Raw genomic sequence first — 25,536 nt, forward strand, 5'->3', positions numbered from 1 at the left:
CCTCAGCACCGCAAAAAAAAAAAAAAAAAAAAAAAAAAATTGCCAGGACCAGATGGTTTCACTAGTGAAGGCCACCAAACATTTAAGGATGAAATTATACCAATTCTCCACCATCTCTTTTCAGAAGATAGAAGAAAATGGGCTATGTCCTAATCCATTTTATAAGGCTGGGGTTACCCTAATACCGAAACCAAAGGTATTACAAGACAACTATGAAACAATATTTTTCATGAACATAAATGCATAATTCCTCAACAAAAGATCAGCAAATTGAATCCAACAATAAATAAAAAGAATTATACACCATAACCAAGTAGGATTTATCTCTTGGTTCAGATGCGCAAGGCTGGTTCAACATTTGAAAATTAATTAACATGACTCATCACATCAACAGGTCGAAGAAGAAAAATCACATAATCCTACCAATAGATAGAGAAGGAAATGCCATCTCATCCCTTGGAGAAGCTGATCCTGTCAAAGGCCAGAGAGGGACTGGGCAGGGTCTGTGGAGCAGCTGAAACCAGCACTAGCGCTCTGGGACCAGTTAAGCTGTAGGAAGCAGAATGTGAATCAAGGGTCAAGCAGCCGCCAGGCGTGGTGAACACACTTGTAATCCCAATGACTAGGAAGGCTGAGGCAGGAGGATTACAAGTTTGAGGCCAACCTCAGCAATTTAGCAAGACCCTAAGTAATTTAGCAAGATCCTGTCTCAAAAATAAACAACAAAAGGGCTGGGGTTGTGGCTCAGTGGTAGAGGGCTTGCCTAGCTTGTGTGAGGCACTGGATTTGATTCTCAGCACCACGTATAAGTAAATGAATAAAATAAAGGTCTATCAACATCTAAAAAATTTTTTTAAATAAAAAATAATAATAAAAAAGGGTTGGGGATGTGACTCAGTGATAAAGTGTCCCTGGGTTAAATCCCCGATGCCAAAAAAAAAGAGTCAACCTGACTCCTCAGGCATGGGATCCTATGATTAGGAGACACCCCCAACCACTGGCCCTAAATGACTGCAGGGGCTGTCCTCAGCCTCAGGAGCGGTAGCCAGGAGTTTACAGGATCCTGGTCTAACACCTCCCGTCCCTGTCATCTGCCCCGTCCACCCAAGAAACTCAGAGTTGCCTCTCCCACCCACCATCATCCCAAGAGGCAGCCTCATGTCTAAGGTTCCTCAGTTTGCAGCTACATCTGCCCCAAGGGAGGGAGTGCCACTGTCTTCATTCAAAGACACAACTGCTCGTCCAGCCCTGTGCCATCTGTGCTGCATGGACACCAAGGGCACCTTTAAATGCCACCATCAATACAGAGCACCTTGTTCAGCTTTGCTCACTGGCCTCCTGCAGCGCAGGCTCATCATGCCTAAGCAAAACCACAGAGCGCCAAAAACACCAAGGCCAGAAAACAGTCCACGGGGTATGATGGGGGCGCTGAACAACCCATCCCTGAGAATAGCCAGCTGGGGTGACTATGAGTCTCTGGAATGGAGACACTGCCCGTTCCCTCACTTCAGATCAACCTGCCCAGATGGGCTCTGCTACCAGTGACAACCACCACTGTGGCTGGGACCCCCACCGCCACCCCAGCTCAGAACAGGGAGGAAGCTGAAAGCCATGAAAAGAGAGGGAGCAACTCCCTGTCCTCCTCCCCCACCCACCAGAGCTTCCACCCTGGGGCACAGACCAGATCATGCAGAGGGTGAATGAATGAATGCACTACAAGCCCCTTCCAAAGCCCTTCGGGCCTCCAATCCTCCTACGCCCACGTTAGAAGCCTGATTCCTGGGCTAGGAGATACCACTGTAAAAGGAAAGAAAGAAGAAAAGAAAGATCCATGCCCAGATTGCTTCCGGCAGGCCCCTCCCGTGTGCCTGCTACAGTGGGACCCCCAACACACAGGACGGGGACTGGAGAAGGGTTTCCTGTCCACCGTCATCCTGCTTTACCAAGGCCAAGCTCTCCCTCCCTGCCAGCTCTGCCAACCCCGTCTCTCCCCCAGGCTGGCACACGGGATGAGAGCGAGGCCCACAGAACACCTTGGCCCTGGCAACACCCTGTCCAAGCAAGGGCTCCCTCACCACGTGGTGCACCCAGAGCGCCAGGCAGGGAGCTTGGGAGCCCCCGACACACACCCCACCCGTGTCTGCCAGGCCAGCCGCCACCCAAGGCTTCCCCTCCCCTGGCCTGTGCCGGCCGCACCTGAGCTCACTGGGACGAAGCAGGGGCGGGGCCTGAGGCTGTCAAGGCCACGTGTAGGGCTCCTGCGGGGAGGGCCCGGAGGGCGGGCTGCTCTTAAGGCAGGTCTGGAGGTGAAGTGGCGCCTCCCCTTACTCCTCACCTGGACTCTGAGCGCCTTGGTCCCTGGAGCCAGTAGTGAACCCAGCAGCCTGCCCACCCGCGGACACCAGGTAGGTGCCTTTATTCTTTAAGGTGCTGAGGCACACGGTCCCTTGGCCCTGACTTATTTCACCTATTATCCTCAGCTTCTCTAGCTCTCCTGGGGCTCAGCGGGAAGGTGGAGAGAAATGAGGAAGAGACTGTGGATAACAGGTGGTCTCAGGATCACAGACCCTGAGGTCAGCACTTTAGGGGAACTAAGTGAGTTTTTAGGGTACAGATGAGAGAACCAAGGTCTAGGGAGGGGAATAAACTGGCCTGAGTTCACAGACACTTGGGAAGGAACTGGACACAGGACCTGCCTCCCAGTCAAAGCACGGTGCCCTTCTGAGTCAGGCAGGAATGGGGGTCTGGTCCTGGAGGGTCCCTAGCTGCCCTTCCAGGTCCTGTCTCACTGGGTCTGGGCGGAAGGGACGGGAGGATCAGGAGGCATGCTTTGAGGATGGGGTGGAGAAAGGATCGAGCTTCTGGGGTGATGTGTTTTGGGGAAGACTCAGGCTTCACCCTCTCCCTTCAGTGACGTAAGCTTGTAGGACAAAGAGAGTGAACCAGGGGAAGAGAAGGTTTGTCAGGGTCTCAGGATTCCCCTGCCTCTGGACTCCATAAGAACAAAGAAAGAGACTGGGGTCAGAATCTGAAGAGGGAGAGGATGGGAGAGACCCATAAATAGGGCAGAGCTGACTGGAGCCGTCCCTCCCTCTATACACTACACGCAAACACAGCCAGCCCAGGAACTCTCCCCTACCACTTAGAGCAGGGAGGACCACAAAAGAACGAGCTAGTCACGTGTGTTGGTGGGGCTGGGAAAGACAGCAGCTCTAGGAACACCAGAGTGAGCCCCAGCCCCTGTCTGGGAGGTCCAGAGGTGACTTGGAGAGGGTTAGAAGCGAGAAGAGCTTGAAGAAGAGTCGAGAGGCTAGTTGCCCTTTGTTCAGTTCCAGTCTGTCCCACTCAGTTCCAGAATCCCAGGAGGGGCAGGTAGAAGGGGCTTTAAACATTAACTGTGGCACAGCAGCACAGGGCGAGCGTGTGGGACTGTGAAGCCAAGCATGCCCAGGTGCAAACCCCAGTTCCATCCTTGGGTGCATGACCTTGAGCAAAACTCTCAGCTTGTACCCTCCTCATAGAACAGTTGAGAAAACTGGAATAAGTTTTAAGTGTCTGTTATTATTGTCTCTCCATTAGGCAGAGGAGACCAATGAGGCCCGCCCAAGCTGGCAAAAAAGCTGTGTCCAAATCAATAGGCAGACATCCTAAGCCCTGGTCCTGGGGGAGATCCAGTCCCCTAGTACACTCTGCAAAGTCAGTAGCCCCAGCGTCCTTTCTGGACCTGGCTAGAGAACCCTGCAGGGTGCGTCTGGGTCCTGTCCCAACAAACCCAGGACACTTGGAGTCCATGTGGAAAAAGCTACAGCTCGGGCTCTGTGTCCTCGGCTGCCCCCGGGGCAGGAGCGCAGAGGCCGACTCTTTTCCACTGCCATTTATAGACACGCTTCCCGCACCGGGGATGCGCCACCCCCTCCAGGTCTCCGCCAAGGAGAAGGTTGGCAACAAGCCTACAGGAGCCAGCGGGGGAGAGAGAGGGGAGAGAAAGGCCTGGCTTCTGTCATTAACTGACTTGCAGCCTTGGGCAAATCATGTCCCTCTGCGGACCTGAGGCGTTTCTCTGCACTTGAATTCCATGTGGTACAAATGGTTAAGATTCCAATATCCCAAGGCCTAGGTTTGTAGCCTGACTCCACCACCTTTCTGGACGTGTGGCCTACACAGGTTTCTTAACTTTTCTGGGTCTCATTATCTTCATCTGCTAAATGGGCTGAAGAAGATTGTGAGAGGGGTCAGTTACTAAATGCAACTCATATGCAAATCGTGTTGATCACTGCATGGCACCTGGCGAGTGCTCTGTGAGTGGGATCCACCATTGTGAGTGTGTCATTCTTCATGAGTCCCATTGCTAAATAGAATTGTCCTGATGGTTTCATAAGCAGCACCTCTTTGCTTCCATGGCACTCTCTGGGAAGAAAGCAGAGCAGGGGTTCTCATCCCCGTCTCACAGATGAGGAAACTGAGAGTCAGAGTGACACTAGAAGGACCTTTTGAGCTGGGACTCACGCATGAACCCCCAAAGTCCAGAGTCTGCTCTCCCATCATTTGCCCCAAGCTGGTCTCAACTTTTCCAGCACTAGTCTGATTCTGAAGCAGAAAGTGGAGGAGGAAGCATCTTGGAAAAGGGGAGAGTTGAGAGGCAGGCATTCAGTGGGAGTGTAGCCAACCTGTCCCAGCTCCGTAGTTTTCTCAGCAGCCTCTTAGTGCTTCCCATCCCCACCTGGGAGGAACTAGCACGTGGCATTAAGGTTAAACCACAGGCAGAAGATTCCACAGTAAGGGACATGAAAAAGTTGGGACAAATTTTTTCCTGGAGGAGCCTTCAGGGAATGAATTTTGTCTGATGATGTCACTCCCCAGCTCAAAACTCTTCTTCAGCTCCCCACTGCCCTCAGGGTTCAGTTGGCAATCCTGAGCCAAGCCTGCAAGGCCCCGCAGGGTCTGGCTTGCCTGCCTCTCCCACCCCAGCTCTCCCTCCATCCTGCTTCCTGGATGCTCAGTGATGCCTCATGGCCCCTGTCTGTCTGCTGGACCTTTGCATCCCCGTCCCTGCTGCTTTGAACACTGCCTGGCCTCCCTGCTCCCACCTGCCTTGCCCAGCCAGCTCCTATTTTTCCTCCTTATCTTCCTCCCCCTGTTCCCTCCTCTAGGAATTCCTCCCTGACCTCGCCACCAGCACCCACAGTCTGCTTCCCCCTACCCCATCAGCTCCCAGTAGCCCACCTGCATACTGCTCTGTTTCACCAACTGGCCCAAGTACAGGGCCCAGACCGCAGGCATCCCGGGATCCTGTCCTGCTCTGACACTTGCCAGCAGTGTGATTCAGGCAAATCACTTACCTCTCTGTGTCTCAGTTCTTTCATTGTAAAATGGTAGGAGAATAGTACCTACCTCATAAGGTTGTTGTGAGGACTTTAAAGGGCTTTATGTGTAAGTATCAGGGCCTGTGTACATAGCAATTCTTCAATAAACATTAGCGAGCATGTATTTAATTAGTATGCCTCAGACATAGTAGATATTCTATGAGCATCTACTGAAGTGACCTAATAATCACTTGCAAAATGCTCGTGACGTGCCAGTCACCTTTCCACATATATCACAAATATAGCTTATTTTATAAATGAGGAAACTGAGGCACAGTAAAGCTAATTAACTTGCCCAGACTATACAACTAGTCAGTCAGGGTGCAACGCAAACCCAGGCACCCAGGTTTTTATGAATGAATGAATGAACCAATGTGCCCTTGTCTGGGGTAATGGGGGCAGGAGCTTTCCCCACAGAGGTAACTCGGTTCCCACCCTCACCTCTTTCAGGTCCTGGGGACTCCTTTCGGCAAGTGATAGTTCTGGGATGTAAGTGAGCTGGTTGGGAGCCAGAGGTAGACCACCCGGGTCGCCAGCCCCACCATGTCCCAGGTGATGTCCGGCCCCCTGCTGGCGGGAGGCCATGCAATCGGTTTGGCTCCCTGCGAAGAACCCAGGATGGCCCTGCACCCAGTGCCCGGCCCAAGTCTGCCGCCCCAGTGTCCTTACTACACCACGGAAGGCTGGGGAGCTCAGACCCTGATGGCCCCCATGCCCTCCAAGGGGCCCCCCAGCAGACTCCAGAAGAGCCCACAGGCAGAGGTCAAAGCTCATGGCCTCCGACAGAGCCCTGGTGAGCGTGCCTTGGGGACCTCACAGGACCTCGACTCCTACATTGACTTCTCACTGGAAAGCCTCAACCAGATGATCCTGGAACTGGACCCCACCTTTCAGCTGCTTCCTTCCAGTGCTGGTGGCCCCCAGGCTGAGCCTGCCCAAAGCACCACCTTGAGAAGCAAGAAAGAGGAAACTGAAGCCTTGGGTAAGGACCTGGGGCACAGTGTCAGCAGGAGGGCTGGGGACTAGAGCTCAGGAGGAAGGACTATCCTATAGAATCAGAAGAGCAGGTGACACTCACCTGGGGGAAGGTGCAGTGCAGCCCTAAACAAGTTATTAACCTCTCTGTTTTCTCTGCTGCACAAAAGGGATTAGTACAAGTGTCCCTCACTACCCAATTCTATTTGGTTCCTGAGTTTGGAAAGTGATGGAAATCTGTTTTATATTAATTTTTTATGCCATCGTCAGCAAGCTAATTCATATAAATCTTTTGTACAATACCGTGCATAAGAGCCAGTTCTATAACCATGAAGTCCCTGAATCTTACATTCTTTGGTGTCTTTTTAGGTCCTGACATCAGGCCCCTGAAATTATTGTAGGACTCTAAGTTATTTTGTTGTAAGTTTACATAATGTAATTTTTAATAATGGCTGAGTTTAGCAACCAGCTAGCTGGATGAAATCTTGAAAATTTAACAATCAGCACTTAACAAGCTGGTACAAGCCAACACCAGTTCGTCACTGAGTCCAAGGGAATCTGGAAATCCCTACATCTGGATTCAGTTTCCCACACAAAAAGTTTCAAGGATAAGGGTCAAAATGCAGCAGCTCCATTAGACAGACAGGAAGACTGAGGCTTCCTAGGGGTTTAAACCATCAACAGGAGTTGGGGTACAGTTAGAATTACAGAGAGAATCCATCATAATTTCCACTTATTAAGCATGTATTATTTATCAGACTCTGTGCCTAGTAATCTACATAAGATCTTTCATCCTCCCAGCCCATGCCCATGAGATTATTTTATGCCCATTTTACAGAAGAAAAAAAAAAAAGAACAGGTTGAGAGGTTTGAAAAAGCAGCCAGTCTAGCCTGATCAAGGACTCAGGCAGAACTTATACAAGCTGTTTACTTCACTTCTTTGTGTCTCAGATTCCTCATCTACAAAATGGAGATAATAACTCCACTCCATCTGTAAAATGGAGTTCTTCCCTCAAAGGGTTGTTGCAGGGATTAAAAGAAATAACATTTGTTGGCTGACTGTCACAAATCCTGGCACACCATGAGTCATTCTAAATGGTGGCTGTTTTATTAAACATTGGGATTGCATGGAGGCCCAGCCCCAGGGTAGGTTTGGACTCTGGGGTGGAGGTCAGCCTAGCACCCCTGCCCTCGGCTGCCCCTGGCCTCCAGCCTGCTCCCCCTCCTCCCACCAAGCATTGCCTGCCAGCCCTATTAAAGGAGCTGCCTCCTCCCTCAAGAGCCTTCCTGCTGCCTAAGACCAGTCAGGGGCACGTCACTGCAGGGAAGTGTCTTGAGCCTAATCAGGACTGGCAGGGGCAAGCCCAGGGTTTTGATGTTCCTGCCCCAAGGCAGGGGTTCCACACGTCCAGGGCCAGCCAGGGCAAGACCAGTCTCTGTACAGCATCCACTTGCCTGAGGTGGAGGTTGATAACTTCTAGGCCCTTCCTCCACGGAGCAGGCTGATGATCAGCATGGGGCTGACGGGCGGTCGTCCATGTCCTCGGATGCCTGGCATTGTGAGCATGGATCCACCCAACCCTGGGGATCAGGGAGCTGGTGGTGGTTAGAGGGTCCCCACAAAGCTGTCTAGGTCTGTTTCAGTCCTCCTCATGGAGAAGGGGGAAATATCCTGTCCCCTACCCCCTGCTTAGACACCTCTCAAGCCTGAGAGCTCACTTCCTCCTAAGACAGCCCAGATGAGTTAACTTCCCACTAAAAAAAACTGTTCTACCATCACTAAGAATGTCAGGCACCTGTCCCTCACGGGGTCCACTACCCTTTCCATGCATCTCAAGTCTCCCCAAGCCTGCCTGCTGACCACCAGCACTGGTGACAAAGCTCTCACAAGCCCAGGGCAGTGGAACCAATTCTGGGCATTGTGGTAAGTTCCACATTCAATATGGAGGGCTCCCCTGCACGCACACTGCTTTGTGATCCCATCCTCCCTCTTTTGGGGTTGCTAAAAGTGAGGATCCTGGTATTGTGTTCATTGGTAGGTAGGTGTTCACTGTTCCTCCTTGTCCTACCTTGGCAAAGTTCAAAGCATTGGCGATCCCATACTGACACCTCCCCAGAGATGGGGAGAGAGGAGAGAGAGAGAGAAAGGTTTTTTTAAAAAGACTAGACCGTGTAATGCATGTTCCCATAAAGGAAATAGTGGTTACCTCATTTTACAAACAAGGAAACTGAGGCTCAAAGAGGGAAGGGATGACCCATGGTCACACAGCCAGAAGGAGGATAGGTCAGATCTCTAACCCATTGGTTACTGGGTTCCAAAGTCCATGTTCATGCCAGACATGGAAACCCCAGCAACTCCAGAGGCTGAGGCCGGGGAATTGCAAGTTCAAGGTCAGCCTAGCAACTTAGCAAGACCCTGTCTCAAAATTAAAAAAAAAAAAAAGAAAAGAAATGGACTGGAGATGAGGCTACCTAGTAAAATGCCCCTGGGTTCAATTCCCAGCATCCCCCAAAACAAAAACAAAATCTGTGTTCCCATGTTTTTCTATTTCTTGGGGTTAATTTTCTGCCCCCTGGGGCATCACAAAATCTCTCTGTTTGGAGGCAGTCTGAGGGCTCCCCTCCGAGGCACAGCCGCCCCAGCGCTTGGCCGACCTTCCCGAGACCCCTGCCTCTGCCTCATGCTCACCTTCCTTCAGGCCTGCCCTCAGAGTCCCCTTCCCACAGGGAACGGTGGTTCCTAGAAGCAGACACCACACACCCCTTCTTTCTCCTCTCCCACGACCTCCCACCCCATCTTTGGAACAGGCCCCCACGTTTCATTTTCCAGCAATTTCTGCCAGGCGAGGCTGTTTGCCAGTCCCAAGGGAAGGGTGTTTAATGACCGTCTCTCCACCCCCCACCCACATGCCTCCCTGGGCCTGCCCGGCCTGCCGCTGGCGCCCGCATCCACCCGGGCTGCTCAGACTTGCCCCACAGGCCTGTAAACAGCGACTGCGCCCCAGCGTGGGGTGGGGGCCCCTATCTCCCCAGCCACATCCACCTCAGAACAGCAGCAGGAGGTGACTCAGTGCCAGGGCTCCTCCTTCCCTTCCCGCCCAACCCTGCCTGCTCAGCCCCCCACCCCCCACAGGGTCTTTGTTGGGTATTTGTATGATCCAGGACGCAAGGGACCAGGAACTTTACCAGGCCAAGAAGCCCTCCCCAAAGCCACCAAGCTGTCCCTTGAAATGTGGTCCCAAGGAGCCACCTCCTCATCCTGCAACAGGCATCAACAAATCTCGGGAGCAGAAGTTGGGTTCCTCTACTCACTCACTGTGTGACATTAGACAGTTCCCTTAATCTTGCTGAGCCTTGATTTCTCATTTGTTATATGGGAATTAATAATATTTCCTTTTATTGAGTTGTCGTGAGAGTTAAATGAGACAGTACAGTTAACTTATGTGCAGTGGTGCTGGCACGTAGCACTCAAATACCAGTCTTTATTTTTTTGTTTTTTAATTATTGTGCAGTAAATGCTAGTTATAGTCCCACTTATCTCCAAGCCTCAGTTACCATCTCTAAAAACAATAGCTGTCCTGCCTAAGGGCTTTTATGAGGTCCAAAGGTACTTATGGATATAAACACTATAAAGTCCTATAAAAATAGAAGTTGCACTTGACAGCCTTCCAGAAGAATCCACCCCACTCTAAGATCTCTTCTCCTTCAGAGCTTACAATACAGTGCCCCAGATGCGCCCCTCTTGTCCTCATCCTCCTAAGTAGAAGGATGTCTGCTGATCCCTCCTCGAGGCCCGCCATGGGCCAGGTTCCAGCTCTGTTCTTCATGTGAAATCTCAGGAAGTTGGGTTTAGATCAGCAATTTACAGAAAAGGAAACTGAGGCTCAGTACAGTTATGAAACAATCCAGTGCCTCTTGGCTGCAAACTGGCAAAGCTAGGACTCACGCCCAGGTTCATGTGACTGCAAAGCTGGGCCGTTACTCCACCCGCTGGGACAGCAAGCCCGGGTCAGCCCTTCAGCCCCGCTCACCTGATGCAATACCCCACCTCCACCCTACTCCAACAGGCTCAGACAGAGGCAGCAACGTGAGCAAGGCCAGGGGGCCCTACCCAGGAGCGGGCTGGGGCAGGCTGGGACTCCACAGTCTTGGAGTGGGAGGGATGTGGCTATGCCAGGCCCAGGGCAGGTGGGAGGCCAGACAGGAGCCAAGTGTGCACGTTCTCCCTGACTCTGACTCACTACCCTCCTGAAGGGGGCAGCTGGTGACCCCCACCTTCCATCACCTTTTGCTGGCACAGCACCAGGACAGCTCTCCTCCCCCAGGTTGGGAGGAAGAGTGTCCATCCTCTCCACAGGAAAACCACAGGGCACCTCACTCCATCTCTGGAGGAGGAACAGGGTGTCAGAAACCCAGGGGTCCTGGATACCCCCACTGGGGCACAGGAGTAAATCAGCAGCCAGGCCTGTGCTCAGGAGCACCGGCTTTGAGTGTGGGGACAGCCTTGGCAGGAGGTCTGTGGCATAGCCAGCCCTGCCTTTAGGGTACTGCCACTCAAAAGCAGAGTTCTCAAACTCTACTCATCACTCAGGTCCCCAGGGAGTCTCAGAGAAATGCAAATTCTGATTCCACAGGCCTCAGGTAGAGCCTGAGATTCTGCCAAGTGGCCAACTCCCAGGTGGTGGTGAGGCTCAAGCATCAGAATCGCCAAGGAAACTAAGAAAACAAACCAACCCGAGGCCTGGGCCCACCCTACAGATCCTGATCTAATTAGCATGGGGCTGTGGGGCTTTTATAAGCTCACGCATGATTCTAGAGTGTGACCAAGCTTGAAAGCTCTGGCCTTTATTTGTGAATACAGACAGAGAGCAGCTTTCACACACCCTGATTGAGGGAGGCGTTGGAAGGCATCACTGGCAAAAAAAGGGATGATCTCTCAGATTTTAAACACCTACTAAGTGCCAGATCCATTTCATCCTTCCAGTGTCACCAAGAGGCTGGGTATGGCAGACTTATTCTACAGGACCCTGAAGCTGTACATGGTAAAGTCACTTGACTGAGCTCTCAGATGTCAAGTGGCAGAGTCAGACCTCAAACTTAGGTCTGTCTGATTCCAAGGCCACTGCCTGTCCCCACCCAAGGGACAACATCACAGAAAGGGTGACTTGGGAACTGAACCCTGAAGGTGGAGTTGGGTGCTAATCCAGATTCTGGGCTTGTTTCCTCATCTTTGTAAAAGAGGAGGGACCTGAGGATCTTGTGGCTGCTTCCAGCATTTTCATCCTGAGAGTTCAGGCTCCTGGGTTTCACCAACGCTCTGCTTTTCTCCCTAAAGATATAAAGTACATCGAAGTGACCTCCACCAGATCGAGGTGCCACGATGGCTCCCAGCGCTGCTCCAGCCCATCTGTCAGCCCGCCCTTTGGCTCCCCACGCAGCGGTGGCCTCCTCCTTTCCAGAGACATCCCCCGAGAGACTCGAAGCAGCAGCGAGAGCCTCATCTTCTCTGGGAACCAGGGCCGGGGTGCCTCCCCCCACCCCTCCACCTCCCCCAGCATCTCCATCCCTTGCACGGGGAGCAGAGCCTCAGGCCCTCATGGCTTGGGCTCCCCGCTGGTGGCTTCTCCAGGCTTGGAGAAGAAGCTGAGAGCCCTGGCCCCACAGCGGGGCAGCAGGGTCTCAGTGCTGTCAGCCAGTCCAGCATCTGATGTCAGCTATGTGTTCGGGAGGTAAGTTCCTTAGTTTCCCGCTTCCCAAGCACACATGGCACGTACATGCGCACAGATCCTAAAATCATGGAGGGTACCCTGCTCTTTCTGAGCAAAATCTGAGCATGCGCTAAGACAAAAAGGATGACTGTTGTCTTTTCTGCCATCACAGCCATTGGGATCTCGTGTTTTCCTCAAGCATTTAGAATATAATTCAAAAATTGTGCTTCCATCTGTATGATTGTTGAGAATGGAGCAGGTGCACTGATAAGGTTCACCTGTCTCCTCTCCAGCCCTGGCACAACCCAGCTCAAGGAAGGGCTTTTTAAAACTCCAAAACACAGGGATATATATGGACATTGGAAGCCTAAGGTAAACATTCAGGAACGAAAAGCCTCCTTCCCTTCGTTGCTGGCAAAACCTAGCAGAAGGAAGTCCACCTACCTGGCTGGGCATTCTTTGCCATGGTCCCAGCTCACTCTTCCACAGGCCTTGCCGTACAACTGCAAACACACCCCATTCTGCCCCAGGAAGAGGCAAGGATTTCCACAGCCATGCCCACAAGCTGAATGCCCAGCTGGCCTCCTCCTCCAAGTAGGGAGTTGCCTCTGGATCAGCATGGACGTGCCCAACCCAAGTCCAGCCTGTCTGTACCTGGGAGTGATGGGCAGGGGACAAACCGGTGTGACAGTTCAGGCAGACCTGCCTGGCTGGGAAAGCAGAGGGAACCCAAGGCAACTAAGCCATGCAGCCTGCAGTGGGGGTCAGCCCATTGGTTACTTAAAATGACCAAAGACCCTATAGCTAGACTTCTCTGACCTTCGGCATACCCTGGGGATCAGATGGTCATGCTCTTTATTCTTTGATCTGGGTTTGGGGTAGGGAGTATGATCTGTTTGGTCAAAACCACAGCTCCCAGATCACTAGAGTTCAGAACCTGGCTCTAGCCCCAAGGGTCCACCTTGACTCCCTAACATCTTGTTCCTGATCTTTCCCCCGCAGCAGCCAATCCCTCCTCCAGTCCAGCATCTCCAGCCCTCAGTCACCTTCTAGATCCTTGGAAAGTCCAGCCAGCTCTTCCTCCAGCCTCCACAGCCTTGGCCCAGTGTCCCCGTTTATGAGACCCAATGATGTCCAGGCCCCCAGCAACCCTGCTCTGAGCATGGGCCAGTCCAGAGCAACCCCTTCTCCTCCAGTGGCCAAGGAGCATGCCAGCAGCTGCCCACCTTCTGTCACCAATTCCATGGTGGACATACCCATTGTACTGATCAATGGCTGCCCACAACCACAATCTCCCCCACCCCAGTGGACACCAGGACAGCAAGGGTTTGTCCAGCCTGGATCTGCTTCTCCCAGCCATCCCTGTCAAACCACTAAGAGCCACAGCCAGACCCAGCCAGATGCCTCCTTTACCACGTCCCCCGAGGGTAAGTTGTAAACCTGGAGCATTGAGAACTTTGGTTAAGGGTAAGAGATAAAGCATCAGTGAATTTCTATAACAGCCAGTCAACACATTTATTGAGTACCTACTGTATGGCTGGCACTGTGCCAGGTTGTGAAGACAGAGTCTAGAAAAAGAGAACAAAAGAAGAATCACTCCAGAGTCAGAGAAGCACAAGTAACGATGGTCAAGCTTATGGGGTGACGGGGGAAGGAGTGATGAACGCGGTCTGGAGAACAGAGAAAGTGACATCTGAGCCAGATGGGGACAGCAGATCAGAAGTGTGTGGCCAGGGGAAGGACAGAAAGGGCATTCCCTGCAGAGAGAACAGGGACACCAGAGTGTGCACGCACATGGTACATTTAGAAAATGCCTAGAGTGTTGGGTGCAGGTCATTGAGAGTCATCTGGAGCCAGATTGTGAAAAACCTTAAATGTCAAGTTAAATAGTGGATTTTACCCTTTAGGCAATAGGGGACCATCAGAGAGTCCCAGACCGGGGAGAGTACAGGCACAGTGGCTCACGCTGGCAGCTGCATGAAAGATGGATTGCAAGGGCAAGATCCAGGGCGGGGCAGTGGGGGTGGAGGAGACAGGACAGAGCCAGGCAACCCTCTGGATGTGGAAGCAGCAAGCCTGATGACTAACCCAAGGAGAGCCAGAGGGCGCGTCAGGGCTCACTCTGACGTTCATGGATGACGAGAACACAGAGGGGGCGCACAGGGAATGGAGACAATGCATACCAATCCAGACAGCCGAAAACCACAAAACAGCAAACACCCTCCTTCCCGGAGTCTGCGACTGCAAGCGTCCAAGAAGAGCACAATCAACCAGAACCCACAGCAGTAAACACAAAGGCTGAGCCGCAGCACCCCCGGGTGCGCACCTCCCAAGAGTAGAGCCCCAGGGACACTTTCCCAGCTCCCCCTTCCTCAGTCATCTCCCTCCCAGGAATGCCGAAGGTGACTCCTGGAACTGAGGCGTGAGATGCGCACTAGCCCACTGCTCACTCCCACACAATGCAAGTGGGAGAAAATGGTGCCTTAGGCCTGTCTTTGAATCTGTCTGATGGCTTCCTTGGGCAGATCATTTGCAGCTTGTAGTGCATTTTTTTATAAGGAGTTACTCTCAACTCACCATGACACACCTTCTTAAAACACCAAAATTGTGGGCTGGGGAGATAGCTCAGTCGGTAGAGTGCTTGCCTTGCAAGCACAAAGCCCTGGGTTCGGAACCATTGCTGTCTGTCTGCCTTAAGGAGCTAGGAACATGGGCATTTTGTCATTTCAAAGAGCATTTTTGTGTAGAGGGGTGATATTCCCATCCTGTGACTCTGATGCCCTTGGATATCACTAATTATACCTCAGGATCTTATCAAATCCTGCAAAACAAAATTCATTTCCATTACATATGTTCCTGGAACATTTGCACACCTGTAATCACAGGGACTCAGGAGGCTGAGGCAGGAGGATCACAAGTTCAAAGCCAGCTTCAGCAACTGAGTGAGACCCTGTCTCAAAATAAAAAATAAAAAGGGCTGGAGATGAGGCTTAGTGGTTAAGTGCCCCTTGGTTCAACCCCTGGTACCAAAAAAAAAAAAAAAAAAAAAAAAAAAAAAATCATCAAAGGATGTTGAGCCTATTCTGTCCCCTCTGAGAATCCATTATCTACCCCTATTTCAGTCCCCACCAAGTTTGTTATCTATTTGGTTTTGATTCATTACCAAGGATACAAGGGTAATACAAGGGTCCCAGATGACCCAGGCCTTAGAACCCTTCTGTTTGGTTTTGCTTCTTTGGGTAGTTGGGCAACATACTGGGGATGGGGTCAGGGAGGGTGGGTCAAATGGAACTTCTAGGCCAAGGAGCAGGGGAGGATCTCCAGCCTTCTCTGCTGGTCATCCCTCAGCAACCCTCCATCTAGCCTACAGAATTCCCTCCTCTGTGTCTCCAGGTCCTGCCAGGGACATGCAGCCCACCATGAAGTTCGTGATGGACACGTCTAAATACTGGTTTAAGCCAAGCATCACCCGAGAGCAAGGTAAAAGGAAGCCGTGTGTTTCAGGGACCAAGTGATCCAGGAATCAGATCTAGGTCCACATTAGGCAGAGGGGGGCCTGAGTCATTGGGAATAAAGGGAACAGCAAAGGGTAGGCCCAGGGAAGGGGAGAGTCCTGCTGACCAGCTGACCTCAGGAGGAAATAGGAACTACAGTGAAAATGGTAGACATTAAACAGTAAAGAGAAGTTCTTGAGAGTGGAAGGTAATTCTGTAATGACTGTTCTATGAAGACACTATGGGGCTGGGGGCAGAGAGTGTCCCTGTGGTGTGGTATCTGCCTCTGACCCAAGCTTTCTTCCAGCAATCGAGCTGCTGAGGAAGGAGGAGCCAGGGGCGTTTGTCATCAGGGACAGTTCCTCATACCGAGGCTCCTTTGGCCTTGCCTTGAAGGTGCAGGAGGCCCCGGCATCTGCCCACAACCGACCAGGTACGCACGTGCCTCTGCGCTCACTCAAGGCCTCACTGAGGCAGCGAGGTGTGGTGGGTTCTCTCTCAGCCTGATGCTAGGTTTCAGGGTGACCTTGAGCCAGTCACATAACAATTCCATCTCAGCACTCTCCCAGCTGCCCCCAGCCCCGAAGCGACATAAAAATATATCTTTCACTTCAAGCCTGAGTCCTCCTGAGTGCCCCAAATTCCTTGCTCTACCCTTGGTGTAGGAAGAGGAAGAGAAGGCCTCACCCCTTCTCTAGGCTGCTCTCTTCTGGGTAGCCACCTCTGTCCAAGCCCAACTCTTCAACCCAAGGTAATGATGTGTGTGAATAACTTCTCACATATGAGAACTTATCACGTGTTCAATAGCTCATCGCACGTGTGATAGCTTATCACATACTTTCTCATGATCTTACACGCTCTTTCCATAACTCAGTACACATCTATGAGGTCTCTGGAATGTGTCAGGCATTGTGTAAGAAACCAGGATAGGGCTGGGGATATAGCTCAATTGGTAGAGTGCTTGCCTCGTATGCACAAGGTCCTGGGTTCAATCCCTAGCACCACAAAAAAGAAAAGAAAAGAAACCAGGGATACAGAGGAATTTCATGCAGAGGCCACCTCATTAGGGAGAGAAATGAGAACAGATTATTGCAGTATAAGTTACCTGGGTAACAGTCCTTTACCTAAGCCTCAGGATTGTATCTCTCACTTAACAGATGAGATAACTGAGGCTCAGAGTAATTATGAGACCCCAGAGCAATTAAGAGATAGAGGAAGAATGAAAACTCCAACCTTGTATTCTATTTTTTGGACTGGGGATGGAACCCAGGGCCTCGTGCATGCTAGGCAAGCACTCTACCACTCTACCATCTCCAGCCTTTTTTTATTTTTAATTTGGAACAGGGTGACACTAAGTGGCCAAGGCTGGCCTTGAACTTGCGATCATTCCGCCTTAGTCTCCCAAGTAGCTGGGATCACAGGCGTGGTCCACGGGCATCCAGCCCAACCTTGTGTTCTTTACGCTTGATCTCACCGTCAAAATAAGAAAAGTGGGAGGAGGATTGGTTATCAAGGAAGCCTGGCAAGAAGCAATGAACCCGAATGGAGGAGGAAACTAGGGGATGGAAGAGAAGAGTCAGAAGGGTACTCTGTACCCTCCCAGGGCCAGCCTGGCTCCACCGGGGATGATCTGGTAGAAAATAATAGAAACAGAAATGGGGCGTGGAGAAAGAAACAGAAAGCAGACAGAAGAGCTGATATTTAGTCTAAACTGTAATTAGGACCATCCCTGATAACTCCTGACCAAGGGAAAGCTTTCCCGAAGGGGAATTAACTGAACACAGAGCCTTTAGGCAAATATGTTGGCACCACCCACAGGGAGCCCTGGAACATGGGATCCCCACCTGGCAGGGGACAGCAAGATAACCTTTGGTTGGACCTGGAAGACGTGGGTCAGGGAAGGAGTTGGGCTGCTTTTGACTAACACAGAACTCTGGAACTCTTTCTTCTTTCTTTGCCCAGGTGAGGACAGCAATGATCTTATCCGTCACTTCCTCATCGAGTCTTCTGCCAAAGGGGTTCATCTCAAAGGAGCAGATGAGGAGCCCTACTTTGGTGAGCTGCCCCAGCCTCCAGGCCCCTGGGGCGGGGGGCCCCACTCTTCTGAGCTCTAACGGTGGGTGGGAAAGCCCTATTCATGCAGGGCCTCCTGTTTTCCTGCAGGGAGCCTCTCTGCCTTCGTGCGCCAGCATTCCATCATGGCCCTGGCGCTGCCCTGCAAACTTGCCATCCCACAGAAAGGTAGGACTGAGCCCTAAGGAGGCCATGTCAGGTGCCAGACCTGTTTGTTCTCCCTAGCAAGGCTCTCGAGGGTCCCCTTCTACCTTGTTTATGGATTACTTTAGGGTCATGGATTAAAGTGCCAGCTGCAGAGTTGGTCAACGTCTCTACTTCCTTAGCTGTGTAAATTTGAGAATGTTAACCTCCGAGCCTCAGTTTCCTCGCCAATATAATGGGGACAATCATTATCATACCTCCCTAAAACATCGGCTTGCTGATTGAAGGAGAGAGCACCACCAGGCCCTTAGCACAACCCCTGACACAAAACAGATGTTTGATAAACAGCAGCCTGCTTTAAGAAGGAAAAATAGAGATGGTTTCCCCGCCAGGGTCCAACGTTTCTCCAGCACCCACTCATTCACTGCTCACCATAACCCTATGAAGTAGACAGTACTGTTATGTCCCCATTTCACACTGGCCCAAAGGCCCACGACGTCACACCCAAGGCCTATCAGCAAGCCCTATCCAGAGAGCACAGCTCAGACCCTACCAGACAGAGCTGGTCACCTCAGGACGTGCAGGGGAAGCTAAAGAAGGGTGAACGCATCCCTGCTTTCTACAGAGAAGAGCCTGGGTTTCATACGGGGTCTGAAAGAATGAGAAGGTCAGGAACCCCTGAGGACAAGCTCTCAGCAGCACTCTGGGGACTGTGGGGTGGAGAGAAGGGATCAAAAGACTTGCAAGCTAGGCATTTGGGAGCCCAAAGTGGCCCTGTTTGCCTAATTACCCGAATCACACCTGGTTTCTCCCCCAGTCACTTCCTGGTGGGGGCGGGGTGGAGGTGGGAGATGTTCAAAGGGATTAATGAGGCCTGTTCCTCTGAAGGGGGTCCACTCATTCCACCCCCGCCCCCTCGGGGGCCTGTTCCTTTACCTTGGCTCAGAACTGGGAGGTGCAGACCGGGTGGCCTCAAACTCCTCTACAGACAGCCCGGCCTCCTGCCTGAAGAAATCTGCGGGTAAGTGGTATGGGGGTGGCGCCAGGCTTGGCTGTGCCCCCAGAGGGCACCTCCCAGCCCCACGCACAGGCGCACACAGGCCCACACATGTTTCCCATCATGGCTTTGTTTCTGCAGTTTTAACAAGGTGTCACAGCCCCTTCACCCCCCTTTAAACCAGAAGATGAGAGACTGCAGGCTCTGGGCCCAGGACGGGGGGTGGGGTGCTGGCAGGGCCCACCCCTCATCCTGTGCAAACATGGACACACATGTGCGTGGCCAGGGTTTCTCTAGACCGGCCCTGGAGGCAGTGTCTAGATCGAGGTCCTCTGAAGGGTATCCTGAGTCCTGGGGGCTTCAACACAGGGAAGAACCCTGCTCCCACATCCAAGGACCAGACATAGGTCAGCACTATCTCCTACTCTGTGCCCCTAGACACAATGTCTCCCCTCCACATACTTGATTTATCTCTCTACTCTCACTCAAGGTGGAGGTGGGGTTGGGGTGGGGGCAGGGGACAGGTCTAGAGAGAAGGAAGTTCTCCTGGGTGACCCTAGACACAAGGCAACATCCCCTCCCCTCCCTCACCCACCCAGGGGGCCAAGGGCCAGAGCAATATATAGCAACAGACATCCAAAATTCTTCTGAGGTTGGCCTCAAATCTCTGTCACCCTCTCCCTGTCTATCTGGTGGCTCTAAGGGGAACCCCACTGGATTTATGAAGAAGAAATCCTCCCCGCCTGGCTCTGGGCAGAGGGAAGATCTGGGCCTGGTGATCCCCCATCCATTCCAAGGACCCTGGCTGCAGACTCAGCAATATCTGCATCCCACAGGCTGTCACACCTTGTACCTGAGCTCCGTGAGCGTGGAGACCCTGACAGGAGTCTTGGCCGTGCAGAAGGCCATCTCAACTATCTTGGAGAGAGAGGTCCTCCCCACACCCACTGTGGTCCATTTCAAAGTCACTGAGCAGGGCATCACCCTGACTGACGTCCAGAGGAAGTAAGCGTCTTCCTAGTCCTGGGGCTGCAGGGATGGGCAGAGCAGTTCTGGAGGGAATGGTGAGACAGCTGAGCATTAGTGATAAAGGCAGAGTTCAGGGTCCTGGACCAGATGGGACTGGTGACATGCTAAGTAACTCCAAGCAAGTTCCCTGTCTTCTCCAGGCCTAACTCCAATGACCCCCTGCCAAGCCTTCCTCATTGGAGATGAAATTGACTATTCTTCACTGGGTGCTGATTAAGTCTGCACCCGATGATGGGACGTCATTCATGGGCCAGATGCCGGCTGACTGCTGAGACACAGCTTGGAATGAGATCATTCCTTCCTGGGGCTCAGGGACTCAGTCGAGCAGAAGCCTGATCCTGGGCTGGGCACTTAACTGGGAGATGCAAGAGAGAATCAAGATGTAGCTCTATTCTTTTTTTTTTTTTTTGGTGCTGGGGATCGAACCCAGGGCCTTGTGCATGCAAGGCAAGCACTCTACCGACTGAGCTATCTCCCCAGCCTGTAGCTCTATTCTTAAAAAGTTAATGGCATGGTGGGCCATGAATGAAGACCGCAACATGAGGACGCAGGCGGAAGCCCTGGGTGGGGTAGAGAAGCACAAGCTTCCCAGGGCCCAGCAGTGGGAAGGCCACAGCAGTCAGAAGGATCTCACTGGGAGACTTCTTGGAGGATAGGACATCTGAGCTTTGGGGGGCTCAGAGATGCTGGAGGCAGAGCATGGGCCCAAGATAGTCCCTCACCTGCTTCCCTTCTCTCCCGGCCTCCTCCAGGGTGTTTTTCCGGCGCCATTACCCACTCATCACCCTCCGTTTCTGCAGCATGGACCCTGAGCAACGAAAGTAAGTTTCAAGGCTCGGTCAAACAAAGAAGGTCATCCAGCCAGGCACGGTGGTGCCTACCTGTAATCCCAGCAGCTTGGGAGGCTGAGACAGGAGGATTGCAAGTTCAAGGCCAGCCTCAGCAATTTAGCAAGGCCCTAAGCAACTTAAGGAGAACCTGTCTCAAAATAAAAAATAAAAAGGGCTGGGGGTGTGGCTCAGTGGTTAAGTGCCCCGTGGGTTCAATCCTCAGTATCCACCCCCCCAAAAAAGGCCACCCAGGGCCTGGCTGCCCTCCACAGTGTCCTCGTACTAACTCTGGTATTGGGGTGACAGAAGGAGCTGTGAACTCCAGGGGTCAGGGGTGACAGAATGAGGGCAGGTGGGGCGTGGTAGGGTGGGGACTTGACTAGCCAGGCTCTCTCGCTGCTCATCCGGGGTCCGATGGATTGAAGCAAAGCCTCCTTCCTCAATCTCTCCTGTTCCCTTCCTACAGGTGGCAGAAGTACTGCAAGCCCTCCCGGTAAGGCTGGCCCCACCCCCTTGTCCACCCTAAGAGATGTCCCTGTGGAGGGGCCCCAGACAGACCCAACAGAGCAATGGCTCTAGGAAAGGAGGGAGGCCTCATCTTAACCCTAGGAGCTCGTGGTGTTGATGAGGGACAGGCCCTGTCTTCACGAAACCTTGGCCTACAGCGATGCCCCAAACCGATGTTCCAGATACATCTTTGCCTTCAGGGAGTTTCCACCCTTAACAGGGAAATACAGAGGTCCTGTCCTTAAAATGGAGAAAACCCAGAGCTTGAACTCGGGCAATCTCCCAGTCTGAGAGAGAAGGCATCTTCCCTAAGAGAACTCCATTATAATAAGGTTCTGGAGCCAACTGCCTGGGGGAGGTGTTGGAAGGAATGAGGTACAGACCCAGTATCCCACCCCAGTGCCATCAGCTCGATGTCCCCTGCATCCCACCACCAACTCAGACTGTACTCTCCCATCAGGATCTTTGGATTTGTGGCCAAGAGCCAGACGGAAGCACAGGAGAACGTGTGCCACCTCTTTGCAGAGTATGACACGGTCCAGCCAGCCTCACAGGTCATCGACCTGGTGACTGCTCTGTTGCAGAACACAGAAAGGGTGTAGGCAGAGGGAGCTTCCTGTGTACCTTCGCAGACATCTCAAGGGAAGATGTCCGTCCAAGAGCCACCTCCACCCGCTGAACAATGGGCTGTGGCCACACTAATAGAACCATCTATTGGACTGGAGAACGGTTATCAAGCTGACATCCTTGAACCTGCTCTGAACTTCAGCAGTAACCTTCAGCAGTAATCCCAAGCCTGTTTCCTCAACTGAAAGAGGAGTCTGATGGACAAGACCAGCTGCTCTTCTGAGATATTAATGGGCATCTTTAGCACGCTCCTCCAAAATTCTGAGGCACACCCACTGCAAAGACTTCTGCTGAAAATCACCTCCAAGAACCCTCTGACTCCATCAGCAGGAAGAGAATTCGAATAACAGCCGGAGTCAGAGACCTGTGGCCCTGTCTCATGGCAAACAGCAGGTTCTGGGTCGTGACCCATGGGGATCCCACCCTGAGGCTGGTGATGGTATGTGAAGATTGAGGACAGACTCTCTATTCTTTTCCTCACTTACCTGATGGCCTGTTGGATCCACCTACCCAGGAGTCCACAGGTGGATATTGTGGCAGTGCAGGAGTGAGGGGGTGGGGCTTCTGCTTATGAGCAGAGGAGATGAGATGCAGTTTTTCATTCTGTCTAATCTCTTCCCATTGCAAATGAGTATTAGCCCCATCTTTCAATTTCTTGGTAAGCAAATGTCCCAAAGCTCAACTGCCCCAGTGTTGCTTACATAACCTACATCTGGCAGATAGGGGTAGAGAGAACCCTTTCTAGAACAAATATAAGCGCAGCTCTCTGTGGTTCTGCTTCAACCCCAGTCTTGCTGCTGAGTGGTCCCTACACACACACACACACACACACACACACACACACACACACACACAGAGCTATGTGGTGTCAACTGGCCTCACAGCCACAAGGGGGCAGCAGAGAGTCAAGAATGCAAAGAGGCGGCTTCCCCGAAGCTTGGAGAAGCTGGGCCCTTTCCTGCCCATCTCTGCTGGGACCAAACCAGCTATCCAGAAGCTGAAGTCTTTTCTCTAACAGGCCTGGGTTCCTAAGGAAACCACACCATGGCTGGGAGGGGAGGCTCAGGGAAGAAGCCCGCTCTGGCTCTGTGCAGAGCAAGTGCCTGCCGCCTCTCAGACCAGCTGTGCCAGAGCATCATTATCTTTGGCCAAGTTGGGCCTGACACGGGTTATGATTTCAACCCAGGAAACCAAACCAGACTGGAGCAGTCCTGGGCTGTGGGACAGATTGAGCCTAGCCCACCCAGGCTGTGGTCAGTTGCTGCCCCACCCCTGGAGTCTGCCAAGGTCCTCAAGTCACAGTCCTCAGTCCTATGGCAGGGGGAGAGGGTTGCTGGCATAGTCCCCTGTAAGCTCATGGGTGCCTTGTATGGCTCTCATCATAAAAAATAAAATGTCTGTCTTTGCATAAGAGTTGGTCCAGGGCTGGCTGTCTCCTCGGAGATGGAATCCTAAACAGAGAAGGGGACTTAACTTATTGGGCAGTAATTGTCTCAGAGAGATCAGGTGGTCACAAAAATACAGGCTCCCACTGACTCCCACCTCACAAACCATCACTTAAACCGCTCTGTCCCCCACATGCCCAACATACCCCTTTTCCTTCTTCGTGCCTCTCTGCCAGGAAAATGGAAGGGTTGGGGTTCCCCTATGTCCAGGGCCTAAGGTGAATTTGTGGCACCCTGATGAGTTCCAAAGTCTCACTCAGCCTCCCTGAGTTGTGAGGAGAGTAGGGTGAAGTACAAGCAGCTCAAAGGGAATATCTGAACCCAGAGGACGCCCAAGCTACTGGCTCAGCCCTGAAGAACTGGACAATGGCCTTGGGTATTCTACCCCAGCTTCTAACCGGAAGCCCTCCCTCCCCACTCCAGTCCTAGGGTATTCCCCCCCCAGACTGTTCCAGGTCCTGAGATAGTGGGGCATGCCTCAAGGTCACCAAGTAGTGCACGACGGGGGCTGCAGAGGTACCTACTTTCCTACAGAGCCTTGGCTCAGCACTCCTTCTATTTGGGCTGAGCTCTATATCTTGGTGGCAGGGGCTCCCCCAAAGGGCCTGTGAAGAGACCTTCCCAATAGCCTTGATCCACCATTAGCCAACCCCTGCTCCCACTCCCAACTGCCATTCCGACCTGGAGCTCCTCTCAGCCCCCTGCACCTGGGCCTCTCAGCCCAGCCAGGAACAAAGCTCACGGAAAGCGATCTTCTCTGCGGGATTTGCCATCATTCATCTTTTCTCCAAGAAGATTTAGCAGAGAACCTGCCTTGGTCTTTTTTGCTGACAGGTATGATAGTCAGCCCAGCAAGAGTGGGAGGACTAGAGGCTGAGGGGAGCCAGGAGGCAGAGGGCAGAGGGTCTTTGTACCTACATGGTGGCATTTTAGTTTTCTCTCCAGGAGGATCCAGGCCTTGCAGTCCGTGTTTCCCCTCTAATGTCCCCCCACCCCATCTGCATCCCTCCCATCCCTTTCGACGTCTCTGAACACTCTGGCCACCTGCCTCCCTCACGTTCCCCCTCCCACTTCCTCTCTCCTTCCTAGCCTCTTCTCATCTTGCCTTCTACCCAGCCAACCCCTCACCCTTTCCAGAAAACCCTTCCCTCCCTCTTGCTCTTTTCCAACTTCATTCCCTTGCCTTTTTGTCCAGGTGGCTGGACCCACAGCAAAGCCCAGCTGCTGGGGATAATGAGAAGGGGAGGCAACCCCTGCACTGCAGACCTCGCAGACCCAGATTCCCACACCCCTCAACCCTGCCTCCTCTCCAGCTGGAAAGCAGCCTCTCCAGAAGGCTAAAGCTCCTCCCCCACACCCTCTGACCTCTGATGAGTCACCTCCCCACAGACATGTCCCACTGTGGACCAACGCTGCTCACCTCTGCAGTTTCATCTTTGGCTTTCGAGCCATCACCCTGGTGCCACCCAATAGTGGGTTTAGAGCCAAGGCAAGGAATGATGGGTGGTTAAGGGCTCCCAACTCAGAGACTGATGCCTCAATTCATGCAGCAAATGTTTTCTGGTGACAAGCTCTGGTCACATGAACCAGTGAAACAGATAAATATGACAGTGTTATTAAACAGTTTGCAAGCCAGGTATGGTGGTGCACGCTATAATCCCAGTATCCTGAGAGACTGAGGCGGGAGGATCACAAATTCAAAGCCAGCCTCGGCAACTTAGAGAGACCCTGTCTCAAAAGAAACAATTAAAAGGGCTGGGAATGTTGCTCAGTGGTTAAGCACCCCTGGGTTCAATCCCTGGCGCCAAAAAAAAAAGTTTGCAAGGTGGGTACAGTGGCACACACCTGTGATCCTAGACAAGAGAGGCCAAGGCAGGAGGTTGGCAAGTTGGAAGCCAGCCTTAGCAAATTAATGAGGCCCTAAGCAACTTAGCCAGACCCTGTCTCAAAAATAAACAATAAAAAGAGCTGATAGATGTAGCTCAGTGGTAAAGTTCCCCTGGATTCAATCCCCCGTATTAATCTAAAAAAAGTTTTTTTTTAAATAAACAAAGTTTGCAAGTGTCATGCAGGCTTGGTGGCGATACTAGAAACAGGGCAAGATCAACTTTATCCCCTGGGAGGAAATGAGAGCAATGTTATCAAGGAGTTAACATTTGAGTTGGATCTTCCAAAGTGAATAGGAATTTGCCATACAAAAAAAGGGAAAACCAACTTTTATTGCAGGGATTCTATGTGCTAAATGCAATGTGAGGCACATTATATATTTAGTCCCATTCTGCAGATTAGAAAAATGAGGCTCAAAGGGTGAACTTGCAAATGGCAGAGAAACAGCATTCCAAGT

General features: G+C 52.1%; 1 protein-coding gene across 1 annotated transcript; it reads left to right on the forward strand.

Moving 5' to 3' along the window:
• Positions 1-2,272: 2,272 nt before the first annotated feature.
• On the forward strand, positions 2,273-24,882 carry Tns4 (tensin 4). Its single transcript, XM_047546571.1, has 13 exons — positions 2,273-2,405; positions 5,814-6,345; positions 11,674-12,067; positions 13,049-13,473; positions 15,440-15,526; positions 15,848-15,973; positions 17,503-17,595; positions 17,704-17,781; positions 18,704-18,778; positions 19,591-19,759; positions 20,536-20,604; positions 21,080-21,106; positions 21,581-24,882. Exons 2-13 carry the CDS (start codon positions 5,907-5,909, stop codon positions 21,720-21,722), a joined length of 2,124 nt encoding a protein of 707 aa, XP_047402527.1. The 5' UTR covers positions 2,273-2,405; positions 5,814-5,906; the 3' UTR covers positions 21,723-24,882.
• The last annotated feature ends 654 nt before the right edge of the window (positions 24,883-25,536 follow it).

This window comes from Sciurus carolinensis, chromosome 3 (assembly GCF_902686445.1).
Source record: "Sciurus carolinensis chromosome 3, mSciCar1.2, whole genome shotgun sequence".
In the NCBI taxonomy this organism is placed as follows: Eukaryota; Metazoa; Chordata; class Mammalia; order Rodentia; family Sciuridae; genus Sciurus; species Sciurus carolinensis.